This window comes from Oncorhynchus mykiss, chromosome 6, assembly GCF_013265735.2.
Source record: "Oncorhynchus mykiss isolate Arlee chromosome 6, USDA_OmykA_1.1, whole genome shotgun sequence".
Classification (NCBI taxonomy): domain Eukaryota; kingdom Metazoa; phylum Chordata; class Actinopteri; order Salmoniformes; family Salmonidae; genus Oncorhynchus; species Oncorhynchus mykiss.
In genome coordinates, this window is record NC_048570.1 from 20,487,314 (window position 1) to 20,501,795 (window position 14,482).

The 14,482-nt window shown below is 40.5% G+C and overlaps 1 protein-coding gene across 12 annotated transcripts; it reads left to right on the top strand.

The window, feature by feature from the left end:
- The first annotated feature begins 611 nt into the window (after positions 1-611).
- On the top strand, positions 612-11,853 carry susd1 (sushi domain containing 1). 12 transcript variants are annotated; one of them, XM_021605509.2, is made up of 23 exons: positions 612-816; positions 1,266-1,418; positions 1,601-1,741; positions 1,875-2,030; positions 2,281-2,433; positions 2,688-2,867; positions 3,033-3,212; positions 3,421-3,600; positions 3,776-3,955; positions 4,180-4,359; positions 4,589-4,768; positions 5,083-5,262; positions 5,428-5,607; positions 5,706-5,885; positions 6,056-6,235; positions 6,607-6,771; positions 6,910-7,004; positions 7,126-7,312; positions 7,460-7,553; positions 7,679-7,934; positions 8,112-8,151; positions 8,236-8,329; positions 11,673-11,853. In XM_021605509.2, the coding sequence occupies exons 2-23, from the start codon at positions 1,364-1,366 to the stop codon at positions 11,689-11,691; spliced, it is 3,255 nt and encodes a 1,084-aa protein (XP_021461184.2). In that variant the 5' UTR covers positions 612-816; positions 1,266-1,363; the 3' UTR covers positions 11,692-11,853. The 12 variants fall into 12 exon arrangements, with proteins under 12 accessions (XP_021461184.2, XP_021461183.2, XP_036835460.1 ...); XM_021605508.2 differs by lacking the exon at positions 612-816 and having other exon boundaries at positions 1,099-1,418; XM_036979565.1 differs by lacking the exon at positions 612-816 and having other exon boundaries at positions 1,099-1,418; positions 5,706-5,774.
- Positions 11,854-14,482: the final 2,629 nt, after the last annotated feature.

A 14,482-nucleotide genomic window follows, 5' to 3' on the forward strand; every position in this document is an offset into this window, starting at 1 on the left:
GAGGAAAATCTATCCAGACCTTATGGGTCCTTGATGCAAATTTGTTCAGTATGGGTAAAGACAACTACATTCAACGTTTCAAGTCTAGGTCAATCAGGGTGGCGGATATGAGGTTTTAAGTGAGACTTTATAACAGCGCCGCCTATAGGCCAACCAGTGCCATTATTTTTTACCAAGTTAATCATGGCCAGTGGTTTCTGTTTGCCAAGTTAGAAAAACGTTACCAATCTATCCTTGAGTTATTTGACTATGAGCAGAATACAGAGATTAACAATAGGTTTCACAGCTTCATTGTGAACCAATAAATAGAGACCCATGCCTGCTCTAGACATTCTATGTCTATCTAGTTACAATGTTGTGTATGTTGCATTTCTCATATGTGCTGCTGGTGGAGAGACCCTAGTGTAGCGTGTTACAGAGGGTCTGGTGGTTTTGAGGGACAGGCTGGTGCTTAATCAGGCCTCTCCAGCAGGCGCCGTGTGAGGTGTGGGCTCACTGGAGGAGTGATAGAGGGAGACCCCACTGAGTCCTGGTGGGCTGGGCGATAGCAGCATGATGGATTTATCTTCCCCTTCCACATTATACTAGATTAACTCGCTACCCAAGAACCAACTGGAAACAGCTCAATGGTGGATGGCTGTTCCCACTGTGTTGACACTATTGGTGCAATGATGAGCCAGTTTTACTCAATTTCACACCTTTTTTTGTGCATTTTCATGGACAGGGTTTTCCTTTAATTCATGTGACAGAGCACCTAGTGTGGATTGTAGTTATGATGGGTCTCACAAACACGGGATAAAGTTGATTCAAGAAAAGGTAGGATGTATAAACAACTAGGTTGGCCTAGTTAATTTACTTTAATAAATTGTTAATTGTTAACAATCACCAATTGTTAATGTCACTCTTATATCCATGGTTATCATCTAGAGTCTGTTAATTTACCTAGTTTTTACTTTTTTAGTTCATAATGTTATGTTCATTATCAACCCCAGGCAGGTTTGCTGAGCCAAATATAGCTCTTATCAGCATACACAGCATGACCGTGCAATTTGAAAATGTGTTTCAGATGTCTCCCAAAGCGTAGAGTACATTATCACACATGTGAAGTATAACTGAATGTGTCAAAATGCTGATGATGACAGACATGTCCCCAAACCACTAGTGCCAACATCACCATTGAGAAGAGAGAGCGGCGGTTGGATTTCATTGTGACCTCAGCTAACTCTTATACCCTTCTTTCCATCCTGGTTATCAAATCCGCTCAGCACCATGAGTTCTGCAAGACGGAAATAAATAAAGATGTGTTTACAAAGAATGCGTCTTTGCAATATCTAAGAGAGGGAAATGGACATACTTTGAGAGGATGTATTGGAGAACAGCACTTGTGATCTTGGCCTTTCTTACTCATGCCATTACAGGTGAGTGGATCAAAACAAATCAATCACATTGGTAATATATTCAAATTAATATTGACAGAACCTTTGTAAATCATAATGGTGAAGCTCTTACATAGAGCATCTATTTCAATAAATAACAGTTATAGGTGACGGTTTCATCAAACAAAGATGTCTCTTAGTAGTGTATATTTTCTTTGTCTTAGAAATGCGAGTGACTGGTCAAACGTTGGATGTGTGTGCCACCTGTCACCCTAACGCCACCTGTGAGGAGAAGGTGGATGGTACCGGCAAAGCTTGTAACTGCATGTATGGCTTTGTTGGTAATGGAAGAACTTACTGTCAAGGTGTGTATCTCCAGGTATAAACTCAAGATGAAGGAATTACTTATCTTTTATCTAATGTGTATCAGTTGTATTCATATTATACTAGTATTTATTGATTATTTTATTATTTTACCACTATTCTTCTCTCTTACAGACAAAAATGAATGTCAGATAGGAGCCAATAAGATCTGTGGGCAGCATACTGCCTGCCATAACACCTATGGAAGCTTCTACTGCACCTGCCTGGCAGGATACAGCCCTTCCAACAACATGGCCATCTTCATCCCCAATGATGGAACCCGCTGTCAGGGTAAGTTATAGTGATTACTGATGCTGAATACTTCAGCAGCTTTGTAACATTATGAAAAGAAGGGTGACATAAAAATCATTGCCACTTTGGCAGATATGATATGTGATTGTGAGTCTTCTTAAGCTTTATGGACATTAACTTGATGCTAATTTAGAATGAGTGAATGTGCTACAGTCACGCACATATTGGTGCCTAATAACTGGGTACATTACCCAACCACTAACACAACATTCATGTTGGTTCTATCTAGACATTAATGAGTGTAGAGTCCAAGGGATCTGTGGTGAGGGGGGTAAGTGCACAAACATGCAGGGGTATTTTAACTGCCTCTGCCAAGTGGGATACCAGGTTCACAATGGAGCAGAGCCATTCCACCCACACCAGGACAAGGCCTTGTGCAAAGGTAAATAACATCAACCACTTGGCTCAGTATTGTAAGACTTTTCAGTTAAATTATAGGTACAATTCTAAGATAATGGATAATAATCAGAGAGCTGAATGCTTCAAAAATGCATGTTTCAGAATCTCTTTGCCTGCTGCCTTATACTATACTGTAGCCACTGCAATAATTTCATGATTTATAGAAAATTTGCAGAATGACAGTAGTGTTATCAAAAACGATGGTATCTGTAGTGTTGTCCTTTTCCCCATGTGTAGCCATTGATTGTGGGCAGCCTCCCTCGGCTCTGAATGCAGTCCAGCTGGCAGCCACAGGAACACATTACGGCAGCGTCGCTAAATTTGGCTGCTCTGAGGGATTCTTCTGGAAAAGCGGGGAGAACTCCTCCGTTTGTGGGGCAGAAAGTGTGTGGAAGGGCCCAAGTCTTGTTTGTGAAGGTAAAATTAATTACATTTTCCCTCCTAGCATTGTTTCATTTAGATTTTTGCATTCATTCATGTATTTAACATGAGGATGGATGAGTATTTGTTTGTAGAGAAAAATGTTATCATGTACTGCGTATAGGAATGGTCACTGGTCAATGTCATTGCTTTGCCTATCAGAGGTTGACTGTGGCTTGCCCCCTGCCCTCCCTCACTCAGTAATGTTGTGGGATCAGAGCACCAGGATAGGCTCTGAGGTGGTTTATCAGTGTAACTCTGGATATTACAATGTGGGAGAGGGAAATGTATCAGTATGCACTGCCAATGGACAGTGGGACAAGTCAGCTTTGCTATGTGCAGGTAAAATAAATCTTCTCTCTCAGCATTACCATCTGAAATCACTACCTTACATCCATAACTAACTCAGAACTTAATTAACCAAGTGCTTTAACAAATACCTCCTAGGCCATGTTGACCATACCATGAATTATATTGTGTGTCCAAAATATCAGACATGAATGTTTGCCTGATGGAAATTGCACACTGTTGTAATGCTTTCTCTTTATAGAGATAATGTGTGGTGATCCCCCTATACTGCCCCACACTGGGCAGGTGTGGAATGGCAGCACAAACCCTGGCAGCGCTGTGCTGTTTTACTGTAAAGGAGGGTTTTATAGAGAGGGGGGGGGGAATATTTCCCAATGCACTAGAGATGGTTACTGGACAAAGGCAACGTTGTCATGTAAAGGTAACAGTTTTGCCACGTAATACTTTCTCACATATTCTCTTGTGAAACCTCTTTTGAGAGTTTCTGTGATCTATATGTCATGTAGGAATCATATCAGAGAGGCCAAATCTACTACCTATACAAATATCCTGGTGAATAATCTGTTATCTCAACCATTCTCTCATTCTCTGTGTAGAGGTTGACTGTAGTTCTCCCCCTGCCCTCCCTCACTCAGTAATGTTGTGGGATCAGAGCACCAGGATAGGCTCTGAGGTGGTTTATCAGTGTAACTCTGGATATTACAATGTGGGAGAGGGAAATGTATCAGTATGCACTGCCAATGGACAGTGGGACCAGACATCTTTTATATGTGAAGGTAAAATAAATCTTCCCTCACAACATTACCACCTGCAATCAATACCTTACAAGTTATCCATAACTAACCCATAACTGAATTACCCAAGTGCTTTAACAAATACCTCAGAGGTCATGTTGACCATACCATGGAACAATATTGTATGTGCAAAATGTAAGATATTAATGTCTGCTTGATGGAAATGTGCAGAAATTGCACACTGTTGTAATGCTTTCTCTTTGTAGAGATAACGTGTGGTGATCCCCCTATACTGCCCCACACTGGACAGGTGTGGAATGGCAGCACAAACCCTGGCAGCGCTGTTCTGTTTTACTGTAAAGAGGGATTTCATAGAGAGGGAGGAGGTAACATTTCCTACTGTACAGAAAATGGTTTCTGGACAAAGGCAACATTATCATGCAAAGGTAACTGAACATTTCTTACGTACACTGACAGAGATGAAATGATGAGAAATACATGGTTTTTAGCCCCCTGATACAGTAGTAGAAACAAAGCATTATTGATAAATAGCTACATGTCTTCATAAGATAAGACCTGTGGTTGAAATGAAAGTGTTGAAAGTCAAATCTAAATGTGCCTTATGCTTTACATCCAGGATACACATAATCAATTCCATACTGCTTTCCCCCTTAGAAATAATGTGTGGCGGTCCCCCTATACTGCCCCACACTGGACAGGTGTGGAATGGCAGCACAAACCCTGGCAGCACTGTTCTGTTTTACTGTAAAGAGGGATTTCATAGAGAGCGAGGGGGGGATGTTTCCCAATGCACTAAAGACGGTAACTGGACAAAGGCAACATTGTCATGTAAAGGTAATGTATATGACTTTGTCACATGTTCTCTAGTTAAACCTCCTTTGAGATTTTGTGTAATGTATGTATGAATCATATCAGTGAGGCCAAATCTCCTTCCTATACAAATATCCTGGTGAACAATCTGTTATCTCAACCATTCTCTCATTCTCTCTAGAGGTTGACTGTGGTTCTCCCCCTGCCCTCCCTCCCTCCGTAATGTTGTGAGATCAGAGCACCTGGATAATTAAATGATTTATAGAAAATTTGCAGAATGACAGTAGTGTTATCAAAAACGATGGTATCTGTAGTGTTGTCCTTTTCTCCATGTGTAGCCATTGATTGTGGGCAGCCTCCCTCGGCTCTGAATGCAGTCCAGTTGTCAGCCACAGGAACACATTACGGCAGCGTCGCTAAATTTGGCTGCTCTGAGGGATTCTTCTGGAAAAGCGGGGAGAACTCCTCCGTTTGTGGGGCAGAAAGTGTGTGGAAGGGCCCAAGTCTTGTTTGTGAAGGTAAAAATAATTACATTTTCCCTCCTAGCATTGTTTCATTTAGATTTTTGCATTCATTCATGTATTTAACATGTGGATGGATGAGTATTTGTTTGTAGAGAAAAATGTTATCATGTACTGCGTCTAGGAATGGTCACTGGTCAATGTCATTGCTTTGCCTATCAGAGGTTGACTGTGGCTTGCCCCCTGCCCTCCCTCACTCAGTAATGTTGTGGGATCAGAGCACCAGGATAGGCTCTGAGGTGGTTTATCAGTGTAACTCTGGATATTACAATGTGGGAGAGGGAAATGTATCAGTATGCACTGCCAATGGACAGTGGGACCAGACATATTTTCTATGTGAAGGTATTACATTAGTCATTTCTGTGTGGTCATGACACATTAATAACAATTACATATGATACCAACTCTTATATAACCACTATCCCCTTTTCATATTATAGAGATTGACTGTGGGGAGCCAGTATTTATATCCCATGCTAAGATGCTATGGGACCGGACATCGTTGATTGGTAGTGTGGTTTATTACCAATGTGTTGAAGGATATTACTCTACGAGTGGGAAATGTTATACTGAGTGTGGAGAGAATGGACTTTGGGAGGATATAGAAATTCAATGTGAAGGTGCATTTCTATTACCAGCAATATAATGAAGGTCTTTCAAAGACATGTGTTTTCATTTATATTCAAATGCACATTTGCTTTGTTATTGTACTGAATAACTTAAACATGTACAGTAATGTTTTGTCTCTTTATGTTTAACCAAACAAACCTCAACTGATTTCTGTGAACAGAGTTAAACTGTGGGGCTCCACTAACCCTTCCCCATACTAACATGCTGTGGGACAATACAACTGTCCTGGGCAGTGTGATTGAGTATGTATGTAAGGATGGATTTTACCAGGAGGGAGGAAATAGTCTCTCAACATGTATATCATCAGGACAGTGGGGAATTGTTTCAATAATATGCAAAGGTACGGTAACAATATCTCACTCTGAAGCAAACCCTATTCTGCTGCGTGATCAATTGTCTGTGCGGGCACACTGTAACAGTTACTGCCGTGAACTCATTATATTGTGTCAAAGTGCTCACATTCAAATTGATGTTGTATGTCTATCATGAATGCGCCAACCTATGTAGTAGATGTGCTTTCAGCACTTACTGTTCTGTACCAGAAGGGGGTAATGTTGTATTGGGTAATGGGTTGTAAATTCATGTTTAATCATGATCATGAGTATGATGCAACAAAATAATCCAGACTAGTATTTGTGTATACTGTGCAGTGTAATCTAATATTTTATGGTAATCCTCACATAATTAAATTGATCCACCTTGTTTTGACAGCTACATGTGGACCGGCCCCTGCTCTGGCCAACACAGAGGTGGTGCTGCAGAACACAAGTGTTGTGTTCCATCGTTGTCTGGAAGGATTCCACAGCTGGAGAGGAAGAAACATCTCTGTTTGTGACATCACTGGGAAGTGGCAAGCTGCCACAATGCGATGCAGAGGTATGCATTCATAAATCTGTGAACTAAAGTTAATTTGAAAAGCCTTTTAGTATGTGGAAGGAATTAGTGTAGATCAGTGATTTTTTTCATTTCACTCTTTTTTTTAACACATTGTTTCTCATCCCTTGTGACTACCAGAAATCAAGCCTGCCATCAGCGACTTGGTTGTCTTTAATGAAAAATGTTTGCGTTGGAAAGCAGACAAGTATGAAGAAGACACAGAGAATTACAGAGTAAGTTTACCTTAATAACAAGGACCTTAAAATATGATAATATTATTGATTATAAAAAGTGCTCTCTGAACTTCCTACACCTTGACCATCATTATTTGATCTGTCTATCTGTATGTAACAGGTAGTATTTGTGGGATTCAGGGCCTATCAAAGGTCATTCCATGACAAGAGGAAGAAGCTCCTCAGCTCCACTTCAGACCACCCTGAGATCTGCCTGAACCTGCTGCCTGTTACCAACTACACCATCAGCATCACTGCACTGTCTGCCAGGTTCACCTCCACACTCACAACAAACACCAGCCTACAAGGTACACTATAAACACCCTTGACTAACAATGACAATTTGATTAATAAATATTTGAAGATATTATGAGAAACATGGAGGAGAATATTGACTTTGACTTGGATATGAAACCCAATGTTATTAAATGTGTCAATACCTTCTAATCTTATAGTGCCTCAAGCCCCAGAGATTTTATACAGAGAAATTGAGGCTCCATTGCCCACTTTGTGGCTACGCAGATCAGCTAACACTCTGGACCCAATTAGGTAATTCATAATTTTACCTCCAACGCTCTCCCGTACTAAAAGCTGATTTTGTATCTTGAAATTTGCCCACTGAGGTCTGGCTATTACGACACAAACCCTTTTCTCTTTTGTTCCTGGGTTTACAGTTTCTACCAGGTGTTTGTGTTGCCACTGGAGGGGACTCTTGTGTTTGACTGCAGCTCTCTTAACACCCCAGACTTCTCCAGTCAGAGGAAGCCCCATGGACAGTACATCACTGCCCAGCTCTATCTGAGGGATATAGGGAAAGAGATTAACCTGACTTTGGGCGATGGACACTACTATGGAGGGTTCTACAATGCTCCTTTACAGAACGGCAGAGACTATTACATCATATTACGAGCTGTCAGTCAATGGGGAGGGGTAAGACTAACTGCTATGCATTGGAAATAAAGGATATGTGGAGTTTATTCATATAAAAGGAAGGACAGTTTTGAAGGTCATCTTTAACAAATGATTATTGATCGTGCTTGTTGATCTTATAGAACTCCTGCATTAATAATTAGTCATTCTGTATGTGCCATTGGAACTATTTTCTAGGCTTTCAAGCACTCTTGTGTCATTTGGGCAAAAGTGAGAGGTAAGGGTTCCTTTTCTCATATTTAGCCCACTGTTTTGGTTTAATCAGATTGTTGTATTGATGTTGCTTTCTCTTGTTTGGCAGATGTATCCTACATAATGAAGGTTTCATCACTTTTTGCTGGGGGATCAATTGGAGTCTTTGCTTTGGCCATTTGTCTGGGACACTGTTACACTTGGTAAGATCTATCCTAACCTAGTGTGTATGCCTACATATGACATTTATGATACAGTTGAAGTCGGAAGTTTACATACACCTTAGCCAAATAGATGTAAACTCAGTTTTTCACAATTCCTGACATTTAATCCTAGTAAAGATTCACTGATTTAGGTCAGGCAGAATCACCACTTTATTTTAAGAATGTGAAATGTCAGAATAATAGTAGAGAGAATGATTTATTTAAGCTTTTATTTCTTTCATCACATTCCCGGTGGGTCAGAAGTTTACATACACTCAATTAGTATTTGGTAGCATTGCCTTTAAATTGTTTAACTTGGATCAAACGTTTCAGGTAGCCTTCCACAAGCTTCCCACAATAAGTTGGGTGAATTTTGGCCCATTCCTCCTGACAGAGCTGGGGTAACGGAGTCATGTTTGAAGGTCTCCTTGCTCGCACACGCTTTTTCAGTTTTGCCCACAAATTTTCGATAGGATTGAGATTAGGGCTTTGTGATGGCCATTCCAATACCTTGACTTTGTTGTCCTTAATCCATTTTGCCACAACTTTGGAAGTATGCTTGTCCATTTGGAAGACTGTTGCTGTTGCTTCAAAATATCTACATACTTTTCCTGCCTGATGATGCTATCTATTTTATGAAGTGCACCAGTCCCTCCTGCAGCAAAGCACCCCCACAACATGATGCTGCCACCCCCTTGCTTCACGGTTGGGATGGTGTTCTTCAGCTTGCAAGCCTCCCCCTTTTTCCTCCAAACATAACGATGGTCATTATGGTCAAACAGTTCTATTTTTGTTTCATCAGACCAGAGGACATTTCTCCAAAAAGTACAATCTTTGTCCCCATGTGCAGTTGCAAACTATAGTCTGGCTTTTTATGGCGGTATTGGTGCAGTGGCTTCTTCCTTGCTGAGCGGCCTTTCAGGTTATGTCGATATAGGACTCGTTTTACTGTGGATATAGATACATTTGTACCTGTTTCCTCCAGCATCTTCACAAGGTCCTTTACTGTTGTTTCTGGGATTGATTTTCACTTTTCACACCAAAATATGTTCATCTCTAGGATTCAGAACGTGTCTCCTTCCTGAGCTGTATGACGGCTGCGTGGTCCCATGATGTTTATACTTGCGTACTATTGTTTGTACAGATGAATGTGGTACCTTCAGGCATTTGGAAATTGCTCCCAAGGATGAACCTTGTGGAGGTCTACAATTTATTTCTGAGGTCTTGGCTGATTTATTTAGATTTTCCCATGATGTCAAGCACAGAGGCACTGAGTTTGAAGGGAGGCCTTGAAATACATCCACAGGTACACCTACAATTCACTCAAATGATGTCAATTAGCCTATCAGAAGCTTCTAAAGCCATGACATCATTTTCTGGCATTTTCCAAGCTGTTTAAAGGCACAGTCAACTTAGTGTATGTAAACTTCTGACCCATTGGAATTGTGATACAGTGAATTATACAGTGCCTTGCGAAAGTATTTGGCCCCCTTGAACTTTGCGACCTTTTGCCACATTTCAGGCTTCAAACATAAAGATATAAAACTGTATTTTTTTGTGAAGAATCAACAACAAGTGGGACACAATCATGAAGTGGAACAACATTTATTGGATATTTCAAACTTTGTTAACAAATCAAAAACTGAAAAATTGGGCGTGCAAAATTATTCAGCCCCTTTACTTTCAGTGCAGCAAACTCTCTCCAGAAGTTCAGTGAGGATCTCTGAATGATTCAATGTTGACCTAAATGACTAATGATGATAAATACAATCCACCTGTGTGTAATCAAGTCTCCGTATAAATGCACCTGCACTGTGATAGTCTCAGAGGTCCGTTAAAAGCGCAGAGAGCATCATGAAGAACAAGGAACACACCAGGCAGGTCCGAGATACTATTGTGAAGAAGTTTAAAGCCGGATTTGGATACAAAAAGATTTCCCAAGCTTTAAACATCCCAAGGAGCACTGTGCAAGCGATAATATTGAAATGGAAGGAGTATCAGACCACTGCAAATCTACCAAGACCTGGCCGTCCCTCTAAACTTTCAGCTCATACAAGGAGAAGACTGATCAGAGATGCAGCCAAGAGGCCCATGATCACTCTGGATGAACTGCAGAGATCTACAGCTGAGGTGGGAGACTCTGTCCATAGGACAACAATCAGTCGTATATTGCACAAATCTGGCCTATGGAAGAGTGGCAAGAAGAAAGCCATTTCTTAAAGATATCCATAAAGAGTGTCGTTTAAAGTTTGCCACAAGCCACCTGGGAGACACACCAAACATGTGGAAGAAGGTGCTCTGGTCAGATGAAACCAAAATTGAACTTTCTGGCAACAATGCAAAACGTTATGTTTGGCGTAAAAGCAACACAGCTCATCACCCTGAACACACCATCCACCCTGTCAAACATGGTGTTGGCAGCATCATGGTTTGGGCCTGCTTTTCTTCAGCAGGGACAGGGAAGATGGTTAAAATTGATGGGAAGATGGATGGAGCCAAATACAGGACCATTCTGGAAGAAAACCTGATGGAGTCTGCAAAAGACCTGAGACTGGGACGGAGATTTGTCTTCCAACAAGACAATGATCCAAAACATAAAGCAAAATCTACAATGGAATGGTTCAAAAATAAACATATCCAGGTGTTAGAATGGCCAAGTCAAAGTCCAGACCTGAATCCAATCGAGAATCTGTGGAAGGAACTGAAAACTGCTGTTCACAAATGCTCTCCATCCAACCTCACTGAGCTCGAGCTGTTTTGCAAGGAGGAATGGGAAAAAATGTCAGTCTCTCGATGTGCAAAACTGATAGAGACATACCCCAAGCGACTTACAGCTGTAATCGCAGCAAAAGGTGGCGCTACAAAGTATTAACTTAAGGGGGCTGAATAATTTTGCACGCCCAATTTTTCAGTTTTTGATTTGTTAAAAAAGTTTGAAATATCCAATAAATGTCGTTCCACTTCATGATTGTGTCCCACTTGTTGTTGATTCTTCACAAAAAAATACAGTTTTATATCTTTATGTTTGAAGCCTGAAATGTGGCAAAAGGTCGCAAAGTTCAAGGGGGCCGAATACTTTCGCAAGGCACTGTAAGTGAAATAATCTTTCTGTAAACAATTGTTGGAAAAATGACTTGTGTCATGCACAAAGTAGATGTCCTAACCGACTTTCCAAAACTATAATTTGTTAACAAGAAATTTGTGGAGTGGTTGAAAACCGAGTTTTAATGACTCCAACCTAAGTGTATGTAAACTTCCGACTGTATGTGGAATTCATTTTCAGTATACTGATAAAATCTGACTTAATACATTGCCTACTTAACTTTCTGTATCCCCTTTTCAGGTGTTGTAAGAAGACATGACAGTCATCCTGAGGACTGACTTTTTAAGTTGGGTCACACTTGGTTTATATTAGCCTAACGTTCAACGACATTTACCTGTAATATTGTAACTGTGTAAAAATGTGTTTTGTATTGTAGTTGTTTTCTGTACTAAAATAAAGGTAAAACATTTTTTGTCATTGTTTATAGAGTTTTATTATCAGCAATATCATAAAATACACAGAATATCATAAAATACACAGAAACACATGCAATACAATGCATTTAAACTTTTTACTCTGTTGGTTTGCTACATTTTTAATTACAAGTTTCGAAAAAGGCAACAGTAAACATGTCGCCCCCCCTACCCCACACACACACTATAGCGCTCCCCTTGGGCATATCAGTGTAATTTTGTAAATGCCGGATCTCTATGGCAAGACACAACAATCACCCAGGTTTCGTCAAAATCGGGCCAATGGTGTCTGAGATACCGTGTGTGACTAAAGTACAAACGGAAGGAAAGAGACAGATCCATATTTCCCTCTCCGAATTCATCGCGGGGGACAATTACAGACATCACCAGACCCAATCAAAGGGATGACTAACTCTGGAGATCCTTTAGGCCCCTTAGGTAGATCTGGGTTTCGTTTTTTTGCACCTTGCAGAATGATCTCCAGAACTCTCTAAGGCTGGATGTTTTGGTGCCGCAGTTCAGACGGCTGGTTGATTACTTTTTTACTGAGGAATGTGTTGTTTTTCATGAGCATGTTTTGTAAGTCACTTTTCTTAAATTGCTTGTAAATATTGTATGTTTTTTATTGTGTTGGATTTGTAAATATTGTGAATGTTCTATGATTTCTATGAAAGAGAGGCCTTGGTCTCAATGTGATTCCTTGTTTAAATACATTTTAAAAAGGCAACAGTAAACATGTAGTCATCCACAAATGATGCAGCACCCCGCTTGGGCCAGTCAGTGTAATTTTGCTAATGCCGGATCTCTGTGGCAAGATGCATCATTCACCCAAGTTTCATCAAAATCAGGCCAGTGGTGTCTGAGATATCGCATGGGTTAGCTAGACTCATATCCTTGAGCATGTCTGCCAAATTTCAGCACTCTGAGTCAAACAGATCAAGAGATTTAAATATGTGCCCATTATAGTGCTACCATGTGATCAATGTGAATGTTCTTGAATATGGTGAGTCTTGACAGTGTTTGCAACATGTGTACCAAATTGTGTGACAATATGAATATCCTTGACTTATTTATATGCGTTTATGTGCCAGACCACACCCGCGTGAATGTTTATTGGTCAATAGCAGCCATTTTATTTTAGGTAATAGTCTGAAAAATATTTAATCGAGAGACCATTGTCCATAGATAACAAATATCAAGTTTCATGCATATCGGTAATTCGTTGCCAGAAGAGTAGCGTTTTAAGTGTTTTTCACAAAATGCAAAATGGCGGACCTGATGGGTCCCTGAAGGGAATTTGTTAATTGTGAGGAGAGCAGACGTGGCACCACGGGTTCAAAAGTGTATTTTCTGTGGCCTGGAGTTTTCCCTTATCTCATGACCTGGTCAGGTAATTTGTAGCCTACAATGTGGACTAATTTGTAGTCCACAATTATCTTTTTGGGCCAGTTGATCCAATTGGGCCAGTTGGCCAAAAGTCTACAGGCCTGAACAAAATTTATACTGGCCCGGACATGGTGTACATTTTAAATGCATTGGGGTCATGCAGGGCCTATAGCTTGGCATGCTTTCTCTGTATATGCAGCTATTAATAGTCTATATTTATAATAAATAAATACAAAATAATTTGGTCGGTGCTTATATTTGACCTATTTCACACATGTGCAAGTGTGCATTAATACACACTTGTGAATTGGAAATGTGATTTTTGCATATCCCAGCTCTCCCTGAGACACCTTTGGAGAGTGGGATTACGGTCAGGGTCTGCCATTATTAACGGCAATCCTGGAGCAATTAGGGGTTAAGTGCCTTGCTCAAGGGCACATTGATAGATGTTTCACCTTGTCAGCTCATGGATTTGAAACAGTAACTTCTCGGTTACTGGCCCAAAGCTCTAACCGCTAGACTACCTGCCACCACCTTTAAAGAGCTGTTTAATATAATACAAAAATGTAAGTCATTACTCTATTCTTAAGAATTGCATTGCATTCATTTGATACATTTTTAGATTATTATTATTTTTTATTTTTTACATGTCAAAATAGCATGCTTCCCCTTTAAGAGAACTGTGTTCCAAAAGAAATAACGACCTGAGGTGCATTCAGTTCGCTTGAACGTTTGCTACTTTGCAGAACGGTTTGTACTGAACTATACGTTTCCCCAAAACGTTCTTGAACAGACTTTGAGGTAGGTTTGCTCCCGTTTGGTGGGTGTGGCTTGAAGCAATGACTGACATATCTAAAGGGAAGTGGCCATGCTGACAGCGTTCCCCAACCTCTACCTGTTTACAACTGGTCATTCAGTACAGCACTGTTTCCGTTCAATTTAATGTTTCAGGATGTAAAAACATACTGAACTCAGCCCAAACCTCCAGACGAGCTTCAATGACATACAACACTCCTTCCGTGGCCTCCAGCTGCTCTTAAATGCAAGTAAAACTAAATGCATGCTCTTCAAACGATCGCTGCCTGCATCCACCCACCCGTCTAGCATTACGCCTCTGGACGGCTCTGACTTAGAATATGTGGACAACTACAAAAACCTATGTGTCTGGTTAGACTGTAAACTCTCATTTCAGACTCACATTAAGCATCTCCAATCCAAAATTAAATCTAGAATCGGCTTCCTATTTCGCAA

Bases quoted from the DNA above. Each gene is read 5' to 3' on its own strand.
- susd1 (XM_021605509.2), top strand. From the start codon at position 1,364: ATGTATTGGAGAACAGCACTTGTGATCTTGGCCTTTCTTACTCATGCC. The intron at 5,608-5,705 runs GTATTACATTAG...TTCATATTATAG, and splicing joins GACATATTTTCTATGTGAAG to AGATTGACTGTGGGGAGCCA. The intron at 7,005-7,125 runs GTAAGTTTACCT...TGTATGTAACAG, and splicing joins AAGACACAGAGAATTACAGA to GTAGTATTTGTGGGATTCAG.